At 43.8% G+C, this 14,018-nt stretch overlaps 1 protein-coding gene across 1 annotated transcript in view; it reads left to right on the top strand.

Moving 5' to 3' along the window:
• Positions 1 to 14,018, top strand: part of Dcbld1 (discoidin, CUB and LCCL domain containing 1) — a 73,653-nt gene that overhangs the window by 48,974 nt on the left and 10,661 nt on the right. The window contains exon 6 of the mRNA XM_027402104.2: positions 10,144 to 10,277. Coding sequence (XP_027257905.1) covers positions 10,144 to 10,277 — 134 coding nt within the window. The remainder of the gene's footprint in view (positions 1 to 10,143; positions 10,278 to 14,018) is intronic.

Genomic DNA, 14,018 nt, shown 5'->3' with positions numbered 1-14,018 from the left:
CCACAGACCCTCTCAGTGGTCCTTTCTTGGTGGCCTAATTTCTTCCCCTAAGGCCAGCCTCCTAAAGGTTCTTCGATGCGCTAATCGTGCCGTGGCTAAGCATTAGCTTTTAGCACATGAGCCTTGAGAAACAAACACCTGTCCAATTTCTACAAAAGCCATAGATTTGTATACTTAAACATTCATATTCTTGCTCCCTCTCTCTGTTTCTCTCTCCCCCCTTTCTTGAACTCCGGGTTCATCCTCCGTGTGTGTGTGTGTGTGTGTGTGTGTGTGTGTGTGTGTGATACATATGTAGGTGCACGTGCCATCGCACAAATGGAGGTCAAAGAACAACTCTGTGTAGTGGGACTGTCAGGCCTGCATCATCAGATGACAAGCCCTGTTCACCATGAGTTATCTTGCTTCTGTAGTACTCCAGTTGGCTTCTGTACTAGAGCCATTGCCATGACTGGTCACAGCAGAGTAAAAAGCCTTCTGTCTTACTCTCATGTGCCACTGATGCCCACCCCCTCCTATGTCTAGGAGGATTCTCTGGATTTTATATATATTGTTCCCAAACAAAAATAAATATCAGAAGCTTATTTTTCTAATCTGTCCTATCTCCTAATACACAACCCACCATTTATTTCTATGTACAGATTTCCTGGTGGTCCCCTGAGGCGCCCATGTGTCCTCCCCCACACCCAGCTTCTAGTACTCTTTGAAATAGTTGGGATTACACTTCACTGTTGAAAGTTGACTTATTTAAAATGTGGAAAATCTGTGTAGTGTTGGAAAGCCATTACTGATGTGTCCTGGTGCATAGAGAAGTAAATATCTCTTGCCCACACTACAGACTGAAAAGCCACGGGTAGGAGAGAAAACATGACTTTAATTTTGTTGCAGGTTTTAGTTATTTATTTTTTTAGTTTTGTTTTTTTCTCTTAGCACATCCTGATTTTGAAATAGATCATGGTGTAATTTTGCTTTTTGTTTCCTCCTTCCTGTACTACTTTTGTTTATAAATTGAACACAGGATATTTATTTGGCCTTTCAGACTTCTTCTGTTCTTCTCTCCACCCCTCTGGATGTGGGACACCTAAGTTTTGACTCTTCTCGTGGTCTGTACCTCTTTGTTTTGAGTATTTACTTAGCAAAGCTATTCCTAAATGATTCCATGAAATGAACTAGGGGAAGCCAAATGTTAAAGAAGAGTTCTTCCCTTTCAATGGAAAGTTTTTTTGTTTTTCTGTTTTTTTGTTTTGTGTGTGTGTGTGTGTGTGTGTGTGTGTGTGTGTGTGTGTGTGTTGAGGGGGACAATGGGAGGACAGTCCTCCTGTGTGTTAGATCTGAGTACTTATTTGCAGGTGCTAACATTCAGGTTCCCTGTTACTCACCATTTGCTTTTGATTTTGTTTTGTTTTTCAAGACAGGATTTCTCTGAGTAGCATTGGCTGTCCTGGAACTCACTCTGTAGACCATGGCTGGCCTCGAACTCAGTGATCTGCCTGCTTCTGCCTCCCAAATGCTGGGATCAGAGACATGTACCTCCACACCCACCTTTTATTTTATTTTATTGTTTTTAAGATACACATATTTCATGTGTCTGTGCGCGCACGCGTGTGTCTGTCTGTCTGTCTGTCTGTCTGTCTGTCTGTCTGTCTTTCTGTCTGTCTGCCTGTGTCTTGTGTGTCCTGTGCATGTAGGTGAATGTTTATTATGTGAAGGTCAGAGGCCAATTTCAAGTGTTCATTCTTTCTTTCCATGATGGAATCCAGGGATCAAACTCAGGTGGTCAGGTTTGCTGCCAGCACTTTTATCTACTGAGCCATCTTGCTGGTTCTGTCTCTCCCATTTTCTATGGATTAGGAGTCTGAGCAGGGTTTGGCTAGGTTCCCACTTCAGAATCTCCCAAGTCTACAGCTGAAGTGCCAACTGGAGCTGTGGTCCCTCTAGTGACAGGTGGGCTTCTCACTTTGCAGTGTTGGGCACATTCGGGTACTTGAGGATCAGTGGACCAAAGGCCTTGCTTTCTTGCATTTTACCTGGTGCTGTCATCATTCTTGCCATCGGCTTCCTAACATGGCTCTACAGTTCCTTGTAGCCAACGAAGGAGAATTGCTAGCAAAAGTATCTCCTTCTAGCATGGAATACAGTGAAAAGGGGTGACATCCCACCCCTTTGTCACATCCTATGAGTTATTAATAGAAAAACATCATAGCTTCCTCACACACTCAGCATTTTACAAGGGGGATTACCGAGAAGCAGACCCTGGGGTTATTTTAGAGTCTGCTCCATGACAGCTTCCTCTTAGGAAGTACATTCAGTGTAATGAGTCTTTTGGGGGGAGGTTCTTTGTAAAACAAAAGCATCCTGTACATCAAGAAAACAGAGTCTGGAAAGCTAATTACCTGAGGAGCCATTGAAGTAGCAAGCATTCTGACTTAAGGGAGAAAGTGTCCTTGGGTTGGTCATCAGTCTGTCTGTCTGTGACAGGGTCTCAGGTAGCCCAGGTTGACCTTGAACTCTATGTATTCATGGCAAGGCTTGAGCTCCTGGCCTTCCTGTCTCCATCCCCCAAGTGCTGGGTTTACACAGCTCATTGAGAATATGTAGTCTTGAAGAGATAATTACAGAAAAGGTATTGATGCATTCTGTGTGGCCCAAAAGACAGCAAGCAGTAGGATCAATGTATAAACATCATAGAGATGCCAATTTCAGCTGCATAAGAGGAATAATTAAAAATAGCATAGAATGCAGTAGTGTGTCTGGAGAAATATGTAGATGTTAGAAGCATTTTGTTGGTGATAATATATGTGAGTGAAGGTGACCGTGGGGTGAGAACAGAGGAGACCTTCAAAGGCTAGACATGAAAAACTCTTGTGGGTCTTTTGGAGTTCTTAAGATTGTGGGTTTTGTCTCATTGGCTGACAGTGTAGGCATCTACACTGTCTGTTTTAAGTGCCAAGAGCAGCGTGGGCTTTGGCCTTCTTACGATGTGACCACAGGACAGCTTTGCTTTGACACCTTTCCAGCTTGCTCAGAGTGGCATACATCTGCTTTTCAATAGGATGCATCTATTCACTAATTCATTATTATCATTATTTACTTTGTTGTGTGGGACACTATGTACCATGGCATGAATGGGGGTCAGAGGACAGCTGTGGAAGTCGATTTTGTGTCCCCTGTGTAGATTCCAGAAATTGAACTTGTCTTAGTCACTGTTCTATTGCTGTGAAAACACACTATGACCGCAGCAACTCCTTATTTATTTTTTTTTCTGAGACAGGGTTTCTCTGTGTAGGTTTGTAGACCAGGCTGGCCTCGAACTCACAGAGATCCACCTGCCTCTGCCTCCTGAGTGCTGGAATTAAAGGCATTCGCTGCTGCTGCTGCTGCCGCCACCACTCCACAACCATGGCAACTCTTAGAAAAGAAAGCATCTAATCAGGGGTTTGTTTATAATTTCATATAGGTTTAGTTCATTATTATTATGGTGGCCCAGATGGTGCTGGAACAGAAGTTGAAACCTACATCCTGACCCTAAGTGAGAAAGACACTGGACTTGGCATGGGCTTTTGAAACCTCAAAACCTACCTCAGTGACACTTCCTCCATAGAGGCCATACTTGCTCAAACCACCACTGATCTGAAGTATCAAATATGGTAGCTCACTGGGTGGCTTTACTTGCTAGGCCATCTTGCTGGACTTAACTAATTCATTTTACAAATTCATTGATCTTTGAAAATATTCAAGAAACTCCCAACAAGGACAACAACAATAGCAAAGTGGACAGGGGAACGACAGCCCATGAGGTCTCAATCTTACTAACAAATACTGACAGCTAAGGCATGCTGAGGGCAGGAGAAATAGTTTCATTCAGGCAAAACCACACCAATTGGTTATCCAATACCAAATGATCAGTCCTAAAAACAAACATATAAGTAACTAGATTGAGCAGAACACACACATACACACACACACACACACACACACACACACACACACACACACACACACACACACACACGAGCAACGTCATGCATACAATAATAACTAATGAAAAAAGAGGCCAGGAATTTGAATGAAAGCAGGGAATGGTATATGGAAAGGTTTAGAGGGAAGAAAGGAGAGGGAGAAATTGTTATGATAAAGTGTGTGGGGAACCTTGGCGGATTCTATGGCAGGCGAGGGTGACTGAGGCAGGGTACAAACATGCCAGGCAGATAGAGCTTAAGTGAGAAGTTTTATTAGAAAGGGAAGTGGGTGAGGAGGGAAAAGGTAGAGAGACAGAGAGAGGACAGAAGAGATGAGGGAAACAGGAAAAGTCCTGTCTGCCTCAGAGGAACAGCAGGAAAGAGAGCATAAGTAGGTGGGGTCTGTCTTTTAAAGGGGTCCTTTGCACCTGCATGCAGAGTACACAATCATGGAACCTTGAGCTGACCAGAGTACTGCCTGAGTGCATTCTGCCAGGTAACAGGGGCAGGCCAGCATAATGCCTGAATCCTTACAGAAATTATATATTAAATTTTATAAACCAAGAATATTCAAGAAATATAAGAAAATAAAAGTATACACCTGAATTAGACAGAGAAAGTGAGAAACTGGGCCTATGTGCACCCAAAAAAAACTGTAGGGAAAGTGGAATAATGATAAGCATTTTTATGTAATGACAATATGAAGGACTTTTCATGTTTCCTAAAATTTCTGTAGGATATTGTTTGCATAGAAAAAATGTTACAAATATGCTAACATGAAGACTATAGGAGCTAAAATGAAGCACATAGGAGAAACTCACATGATTGCATGTGAAATTTATTTCATTGTTTTTTTTTTTTTTTGGTTTTGTTTGTTTGTCTTTTTTTTTTAGATAGTGTTTCATTTAATATCTTGTGTGCATGTTCAATTCCCTGTGTAGCCCAGGCTAGCTTTGAGCTTGAAACTCTATTGCCCCAGTCTCGCTAGAGCTTGTGTTGCAGGCATCAAGTATGGCTCTGGGGTGTATTTTATAATTTACAGCTTGCCATCACTTGACTAACAGTTTCAGCATATGCTTTATTTTTATTGCACCTTGCTGGCTTTTTAGTTCACGTTTTCTTAACTGCAAACTAAATGCTTTTTTTTTTCTTCAGATTTTTAAATTTTATATCTATGTGTATATATTTGCACATGTGTAAAAGAAGTACCTTCAGAGCCCAAAAGAGGGTGTCAGATCCCCTGGAGCTCAAGGGTGCTGGGAACTGAACTCTGGTCCTCATCCAGAGCTAGAAGAACTCTTAACTGTGGAGCCTTCTCTCCAGCCCCCAAATGTTTACTTTTGTATTTATTTTTGTTAAATCATTGCCAGTACTTTTGATAGCCTGATGTCTTTTCCTATCAGGAAGTGTAAGGAAATGCTACAGTGCTGGGGTGATTTGATGATCCCCGGGAAAGTGCCATTCTGTTTGACTGACTTTTGTGGCATGGTGAACATAGGGTGATGATGTTTTATTTGGTTGTTTTAAAATAGTGTTAGATTATCAATCAGGTGGATGTTGAAGTCCCTGTGTAGCTCAGGCTGCTTCACACTTAAAATCCTCATGTCTTCCTAAGTCAAATGAACAGTATGACAAGGGTACCTCTTACAGTTCCTAAATATGTGCAAATAATATACATCGACATATACATAAATATGAATTTAAAAATAAAAAAGCTGGCTTTAGCCGGGTGTTGGTGGTGCATGCCTTTAATCCCAGCACTCGGGAGGTGAGGCAGGTGGGTCTCTGTGAGTTTGAGGCCAGCCTGGTCTCCAGAGCGAGTGACAGGATAGGCTCCAAAGCTACACAGAGAAACCCTGTCTCGAAAAACAAAAAAACAAACAAACAAACAAACAAAAAGCTGGCTTCAAGAACTAGAGGTGTGTGTGTGTGTGTGTGTGTGTGTCCTTGCTCCTTCAAGGAGTATAACACTATTATTTCAGTTTAGTTAATGAATTTTGTCTAAGGCAAATCACTAATTAACACAAACCAATGATGTAGTTTGCCTGTATGTGCATTTGACTGTGATATACCTGCCCTGCAAAACTAACTAGAAAATCAAAGTATTAATTGTTCAAGGGGGGGTGCTTTTTTAAAATCAGATTTAATGAAGGTCAATTTTTAAAGTGATATGGGGAGCATTCATAGCATGAATTATGCCTAAATTGTAGGCTGAGCAATTGTTAATAAGAAAATAACTGTGGGAATTACTGGTCATTTTAACCATGATGGCTTAATGGACAGATCTGGTGACTAGTCTCCTGAGATGTATCCTGTGCCCAGCATTAAACACAGGGAAATGTATCTGTAGTTAAAGCCTTCCTTAGCAGGCATCTGTACCATTGGATTCCTTCTGTTCTTGGGGGAAGTCAAATATTTCATGACCAGTTACCCTGGTGGGCATGGTTGCTCGTTGACCTCTGGTCTGTCAGTCATTGGGAGCTCTGTAGAGAGCATAGCTCTTGAGCTGGTCATCAGTCACCAGGCAGAATTCTGAGGAAGAAATGACTCAAGGCACTGAGAACAGCTGCCCAGCAGACCTCAGCTAACTTGTTTCCATCCAGGAGCATCGGGAGGGAGACAAGCCTGTGTGGACGCTACAAAGGGTGCACTGGGTTGAGGCAGAAGGTGGCAGGCATCCAGAGTAGATACCACATAATCTAGATAATCTAGTCTATCCTTGTCGCTGTCCAGTTGATTTAGGAAGAAAAGCCAGAGCAGAGAAATAACTTCCGCACATGTAATGAATGCAGTTAGAGTCGAGCCAGGATGCCCAGACAGGAATATGCTGAGCAAGCCCTCCTCCCATCGATTATATCCTTAGCTGCCGAAGATCATATGCAACCCAGGTTGACCTTAGTCTGATATATAGCTGAGGCTGGCCTTGACGGCATGACCTTCCTGCCTCTACTTCCCAAATGCTGGGGTTATAGGCATGCATTACCATGCAGAAAGTTTTTTAGTGAAAGCAGACAAATGAGAGCTTTAACTGTGCAAGCTGCAACCCCTCACCAGCTGCAGCACTTGGAGAACAGGCCCTCCGCCTGTCTTGGGCAGCATAACAGAGTTGACCCAGTAGACAGGGGTGTGGATTAACCAGCCCTGAGGGCATGAGAGGGACGTAACTGGTACCCCCTTCCCTCATCTGTGGTGTGGTGGTAGGAACAAAGAAAAGGTGCCCTCTCACCTTGTCCCTACCACCTCCAGCTGGCAAGGTAGCTGAGCCTTACCAGCTGCAGCACTTGGGAAAGTGGATCCTGTGCCTTGCCTGGTCAGCACAATACAGCTGACCCTGTTGGCAGAGATGTGGGTGAGCCAGTTCTGAAGTTGTGAGCATGGGAGAGCTGTGCCCATTACTCATGTCATTGGGCAAGGGAGAGATGCACTCCCCTCCCTGAAATGCCTGGGGCAAATTTATTCATTTTATGTATGAGCACTCTATCTGCATGTATGGCTTTATGCCAGAAGAAACCATCATTAGATCCCACTAGAGATGGTTATAAGCTACCATGTGGTTGCTGGGAATTGAACTCAGGACTTCTGGAAGTACAGCCAGTGCTCTTAACCACCGAGCCATCTCTCCAGCCCTGCATTATCTTTTCTTTAAAATTTTATGTAGTTATTTATTTTTGCAGATAGGACTGAGAATTAAACTTAGGCCTTGTACATGCTCAGCAAGTGCTCTACCACTGTGCTATATAGTCCCTTTTAAAATAATTACATTGCATTTATTTGCTGTGGGTAGAATGTCTTAGTTTTCTATTGCTGTGAAAAGATATCATGACCAGAGAAACTCAATTTAAAAAAAAAGGCATTAAATTGGGGCCTTCTTACAGTTTATGAACTGTGCACATTACTCATGTCTTACGACAGCATGGGCAAGGGAGAGATGCCTGCCTCTCCTCCCCATTTTCCCACCCATGTTTTACTACTTATTTTTTGAGATTAAAAAAAACCCTTTTATGTGTATGAATGTTTTGCCTACATATCTGTCTGTGTACCACATGAATACAGTGCCTACAGAAACTAGAGAGAGGACTTAAATATTCTGGAACTGGAGTTACATGTGGTTGTTAGCTGTCATGTGGGTGCTGGGGATTGAATGTAGGTCTGAAAGAGCATCTCTCCAGTCCTCCCACCAGTACGTGCATATGTGCATGTATTGCGTGTGTGCGTGCGTGTGCGTCTGTGTGTGTGTGTGTGTGTGTGTGTGTGTGTGTGTGTGTGTGTGTGTGTGTGTGTGACAATGCACATGTGGAGGTCAGAGAACAATGAACAACCCCAGATGTCTGTCTTTGCCTTCCATCCTGTTTGAACAGTCTCTTGTTTGCCCCTGAGTATGACACTCTAGTTGACTTTCCAGGCATCCTTCTGTTTCTGCCTCTCTTCTCACCCTAGGACTGCTGGGATTACAGTCACTGCTGTGTCTGGCTTTATGTAGGTCCTAAGGATCTGAGGACTCAGGCACCCACACTGGCACAGCAAGCGTTTTACCCACTGAACCATTTCCCCAGCCCAATTTCTGGTTTGCCAAGACAGAGTCTCGTGTAGTCCAGGCTGATCCACCTGTGTAGCTGGGGACTGCCTTGAACTCCTCGTCCTCCTGTCTCCACTTCATAACTGCTGGGGTTAGTGGTGTTTTTCACTATGAAGAACACTTCCTAATGAAGGCAGATTCGGGGAAGTTATTTTCAAATGCAGGATAGGTCTCTATTAAGGAACATCATCCTTTCCCCTCATTCTAAGTCTATCCTTGTTTCCAAAGCAGAAGGTGTCATCCACATCAGTCTCTACTTTTTTTTGTCATAGGTCTATTTATGGTAATGACGTCAGTTACTACAGAACTGACTTCCCTTGCCAAACCTCAGGTGGGAAATATGAAGTCTCTTTAAAAAATAAAATCTTGGAATTCCTTGGTGGTGTTGCAACTCCAAGATACTTGGTTCCAAATACCATCTATCTCATGGCTTCTCCAAGTGCTGTAACTAAGAGTTGAGGAAATGGTTCCTTTGAGACAGGGAATCCGCACTGTCATGAGCACAATGGAGTCCAGTGACTGAGACCCAGTGTCATGACCCTACTGTCCTCCTGGTTTGGGTATTAGCTACAGGGCTGATAGCTCATAGCACATAGCTCTGGATTGTCTTCTTAGGCCAAATACCTCTTCCCACCCACATCTGTTCCTGGGAACCATTGGACCTGGTTACCCCACAGTTCTTGTCATTCTTTAACTTCTCATCAGAGCCAATGCCACCCCCTAACCTGTCTTAATCAGAGCCAGTTGCTCTTGTTCTTGCTGCATATGCCAAACTGTATATAGCTGCATGAAGCCTCCACAGTGGCCCAGCATGCACAGGCTTTTAGACTTGCTGAAAGGATTCAGAAAATTAGTTAAATGAATGCTGGGATGTTTTTCATTGTTCCACATGAAACTTTCTGTTCCATATGGTGGCTGTCAGCCATCTTGGTTTTGACTCCATACCAAATCACTGAGTTAATATAAATGAAACTGTGGTACAGAAGGCTCACTTTCTTGATTATTACCTAGGTTGCCTTCCACTGTGTTTAGGACTGTCTGTCTTCTAAACCAAATCTAAGAGACTTAGTCCCTTATCTTTTTGTGCTTAACCATTTACCCAGAACTCAGTGGCTTGAAATAGCCACCATTTTATTTGCTCATGAGCATAGTGAGCAGTTTTGGCAGACAGGTTCTTTGGATCCACTAGTCTGAAATTGCTCTTGAGGCTTCTCTAACATGAATGGCAGTTTGGAGAGACTCATTAAATGCAGCAGAACAAGGCTCAGAGCTTGACTCAGTTCAGATTTTCAGCTAGGACTTTCCATGAGGTTCTGGCCATAGAGAGACATTATTCATGGGTAGGGCTACCACTTACTATAAATGACTAAGCAAGCAAAATTAGAAAACTCCCAACACTCCAGAGGCAAAGGCAGGCAGATCTCTGAGTTTGAGGCCGGCCTGGTCTACAGAGTGAGTTCCAGGACAGCCAGGGCTAAAGAATGAGACCCTATCTCCAAACAGGCAAACCAAACCCCAAACGAACAAACGAACAAATGTAGCAAAGTCCATCTTTGTTTCAGATGTGTTCTTTTGTGAGTGCTGAATGATGGTGTCACTCTATTTCAGACCTCTTTATTATGCAAAGCTGCCATCCATGCAGGGATCATCGCAGACGAACTAGGTGGCCACATCAACCTGCTGCAGAGCAAAGGCATCAGTCATTATGAAGGAGTCCTGGCCAACGGTGTGCTCTCCCGGCAGTAAGTACTAAGCTTGTGTTCTGAGAGGAGAGAGCCCTGAGGCCATAATTAATCAAGTTGCGGTTTAGAAGGGCCAGCGGGATGTGATGCCAAGTGGTAGTCAGCTGTGAAAATATCTGTGATGGGGCTGGAAGATGGCTCAGCAATTAAGAGCACTTGTTGATCTACCAGAGGACCAAAGTTCAGTTCCCACATTGGTAGCTCACAACTATCGATGGCTTCGGTTCTAGGGTATCTGATGACCTCTTCTGACTTCTTCACACACCAGGCATGTAAGTGGTGCACATACATGCATTAAGGCAAAACACTCATATACTATTAAGTTTCAAGCACTGGGCAGACAGCTGACATGCCTATTTAACATTATCAAAGCTGGATCTGGCTGCCAGGTTCTCCCAGCATCCCTCAGTTCCTACCTGTTCAGGGTATGTCTGACATACCCCACCCCCTACCCTGAACTCTCCAGCCCAGGGGCTGGGCTGTCCTTCCTCCAGAGGCTCTCTTCTATATAATCCAGACATTTTGGTTACCGGCCCCTTTTGTACCTTTGGCCTCCTGGCTGCTGCATCTGGTCCCCGCTCTCTCCTCTTCCTTTTCTTCCCCGTCTCCCCATATGGCCCAGCTCAGCCTGGTCATGTCTATTCTGGACTCTCCCCGATGTCCCTGTCTCTGGCTGTGCTCTCCCTCATATCTACAATAAACTTTCTCCTCCACCACACCTACGAACAGTCATGTCCTTTCCTTTCCTCTTTATTTCCTTTTTTTTATTTATCACTTAAAAATAAAATAAATCTCTAAAGATGTTTGAAAGTTTCAACAGCACTTTTGGTCCCTGTGTAGAAAATAAACATGGCAGCAGGCAAGCATCCTGGTTGTGCCAGCATGGAAGTTACAATGGCCTGAGCCCTGGTGTGGAGGGGCACTTCTGCTCCCAGCGCATCTGTGGGAGAGAATTTGTGCTTCTTTTCTTTCAGATTTTTATAGTTTCAGTAAATTACTGGTTATCTCCAGTTATACCTAATACTGAAGAGGACAGGAAACCGAAATAAATATTTATAGAACCAAAGCTTCCTCTCCCACCCTCAGATTTCTAGAGACTGTTTCTTGAGGACTGGGAAAGGCAGCAATCAGTCAATCAATCAATGATAGCAATGGCTTTTATTGTGAGCCTCATGGGGGTGGGTTTGTAAATTGATTTCAAACAAAACTCTGCACACATTAAGATTTCCTTAGACTTTAGGAAACACCAGAGCTGTGTGAATGTAGGCTGCTCCAAAGTGTGGTGCCCACACACCTGAGAGGGCAGTGGTGAGGGGTGGAGGAGGAGGCTCTCGGTAGGTGGATTATTAGTGAGGGAGATGTGCTCCTGGGAATGCCAGATCTCCTAGGCTCTCACTCCACCTCTCTCCTGTTCTCTCTCTGTCCCTTGAAATGTTTTCTTTTACTATAACTGTGTTTTGGACAAGTTTCCATAGAGTTCCAGCCCAAGGGTGAGGCTTAGCACAGAAACTGCACACACTTCGGGATGTACAACTAGGAAGTGAATCGGGAGGCTTAGATCTGCACTCACTTTCCACCTGGTGGTCTCTATTCTTACTACTTTACCCCAGTCCCCTTTGTAACTATTGTTTTCTGCCCACCTTGAACACTTGATCCTTCTGCCTCTGCTACTACAGGTCTGGGATTACAGGTGTACACCCAGTTTATTCACTGCTGAAGCTCGAACCCAGAGCCCTGTCTGTGCATGCTAGATAAGTACTTGACCTGCCAGCACCCCAGACCTCTGTTGCACATGGACAGCTCAAGACTGTATTTCACTGTTCCGTCCTTGTGCTGCCTAGTTTTAGGTCAGCTTGACACAAGCTAAAGTCATATGAGAGTAGGGAACATCAGTTAAGAAAATGGCCTCTGTAAGACAGCACTGTAGGCAAGCCTTTGGGGCATTTTCTTAGTGATCAATATGGGAGAGTTCAGTCCATTGTGGTGGTTCTGGGTTCTTTTAGAAAGCAAGCTTGAGCATACTAGTAAGCAGCACCCCTCCATGGCCTTTTCATCAGCTCCTGCCTCCGGGTTCTAGCCACGCTTGAGTTTCTGTCCTGACTGCCTTCAGTGATAAACTATGATATGGAATTGTAAGCCAAATAAACCTTTTCTTCACCAACTTGCTTTTTTGGTCATGGTGTTTTATCATAGCAATAGGAACCTTAATAAGACAACCCTCATAAGAGTGTGGGCTATCTTGCTTGCCAGCACGTGGGAGGGTGAAGCAGGATTGTGACTGCTCGTCTAGAGGTCCTAGGTTCAATTCCCAGCAACCACAAGGTGGCTCACAACTATCCATAATGAGATCTGGTGCCCTCTTCTGGCATGTAGGCAAAACATGCAAACAGCACACTGTATATATAGGAATTTTTTTTAAGTAGGTTTCATTCTGTCAATTACCCATGTAGCAGTAAGACATCCTGCATAAATATAATTTTCATGTAGAAATTAAATAGGTCAGAAGTCATCAAGTTACATAGAATTAGAGTTATGTATATCTTTGGCATGTATATGATTAGCAACTTGTAGGAAGTTGGCAGTCTATCTTGTAGGTATTTGAATGAATTCTCTTGTTTTTGTTTTGGTGGGAGTAGAAAGTCCAGAATTATACCAAGGGCTGTACTTCCTCCTAGCTCTTGTGATTTCTCCCTGATCTTTGTTCTGAGCAGGGAGTCCACTGTATGTTAAGCCAGTCTCCTCTACTTGTTTAGATCCCAAATCTTCAGGGAGCAGCTGTTTTTGTCTGTGATGTTTTGCCCTTGGGGAAGCACCGTACATTCGGTCATTGAACTTCTGTTCCCACACATGAGTGTTTGGTGTTCAGGAAAAAAACAAAGAAGGAAGTGCTGCAGCTGAGGAAGAAGGGGTCCCTAAAGTAAATATCCAGATTCTGCTGGGATTCATCCGGGGGTCAGGCCACTTCCTCGGTTTAAGGAGACCAGAATGGAATCAGGAAGAAGGGCTGACCTCATCCCAAGGAGGAGGCTCTGACCATCAGAAGGGAAGGCCTTCTTCTTTGTGTTTACCTTCATTGTTCCTGACTGTTTCTGGAGCCCTGGGAGAGGCTTCTTATTCCTGCAATTTGATGGAATTCATTCATTGTGGGTGCCTCAGAAACCTGCGCCACCCCCCCCCCAGTGGTAATTTTTAAGGAGTTTTGTCTACCCTTAGTGTGACCTTGACCCATTTAGTTAGTTTGATAGAGCCAAATGCACATTAGAGGCCAGCTGATAATGGAGGAAAGCCAGGCAGAGAGCTGCTACCAGAACCTTCCCTCATCATGTCTTCACTTTCTATAAAAACTTCTCATTGCATTTGAGAATTGTGTATGTGCATGTGACATATGCATATATGTCACAGCATCCATGTGGAGGTCAGAGGAAAACTTGTAGGAAGAGTGGATTTCAGGGATCACTCAGTGGGCCCATTATCAACTGAGCCATCTCACAGACTCAGCTTCATGTTTTAAAGTTATCCTTTCTATACTTACTCTCTCTGATTGACAGCAACAACCCCAAAGTACAAGTGAATGTATTAGTGCAGTGAGAACAAAAAGAGGTGTTCATGCTGCAGCACATGGTTGATGTGATCTTTGGGGGACCTCGTTTCCAATGTAGTTCTTAGTTTGGGGACATTAGGAGAAAGAAAATTGAAATATCAGACAAAAGAGGGGCTCTTATATTCCCCACAGTATGTATC

The sequence above is a fragment of the Cricetulus griseus genome, chromosome 2 (assembly GCF_003668045.3).
Source record: "Cricetulus griseus strain 17A/GY chromosome 2, alternate assembly CriGri-PICRH-1.0, whole genome shotgun sequence".
NCBI lineage: Eukaryota > Metazoa > Chordata > Mammalia > Rodentia > Cricetidae > Cricetulus > Cricetulus griseus.
The sequence above is the reverse complement of the archived record's forward strand: the minus strand, read 5'-3'. Positions and strand labels throughout refer to the sequence as shown.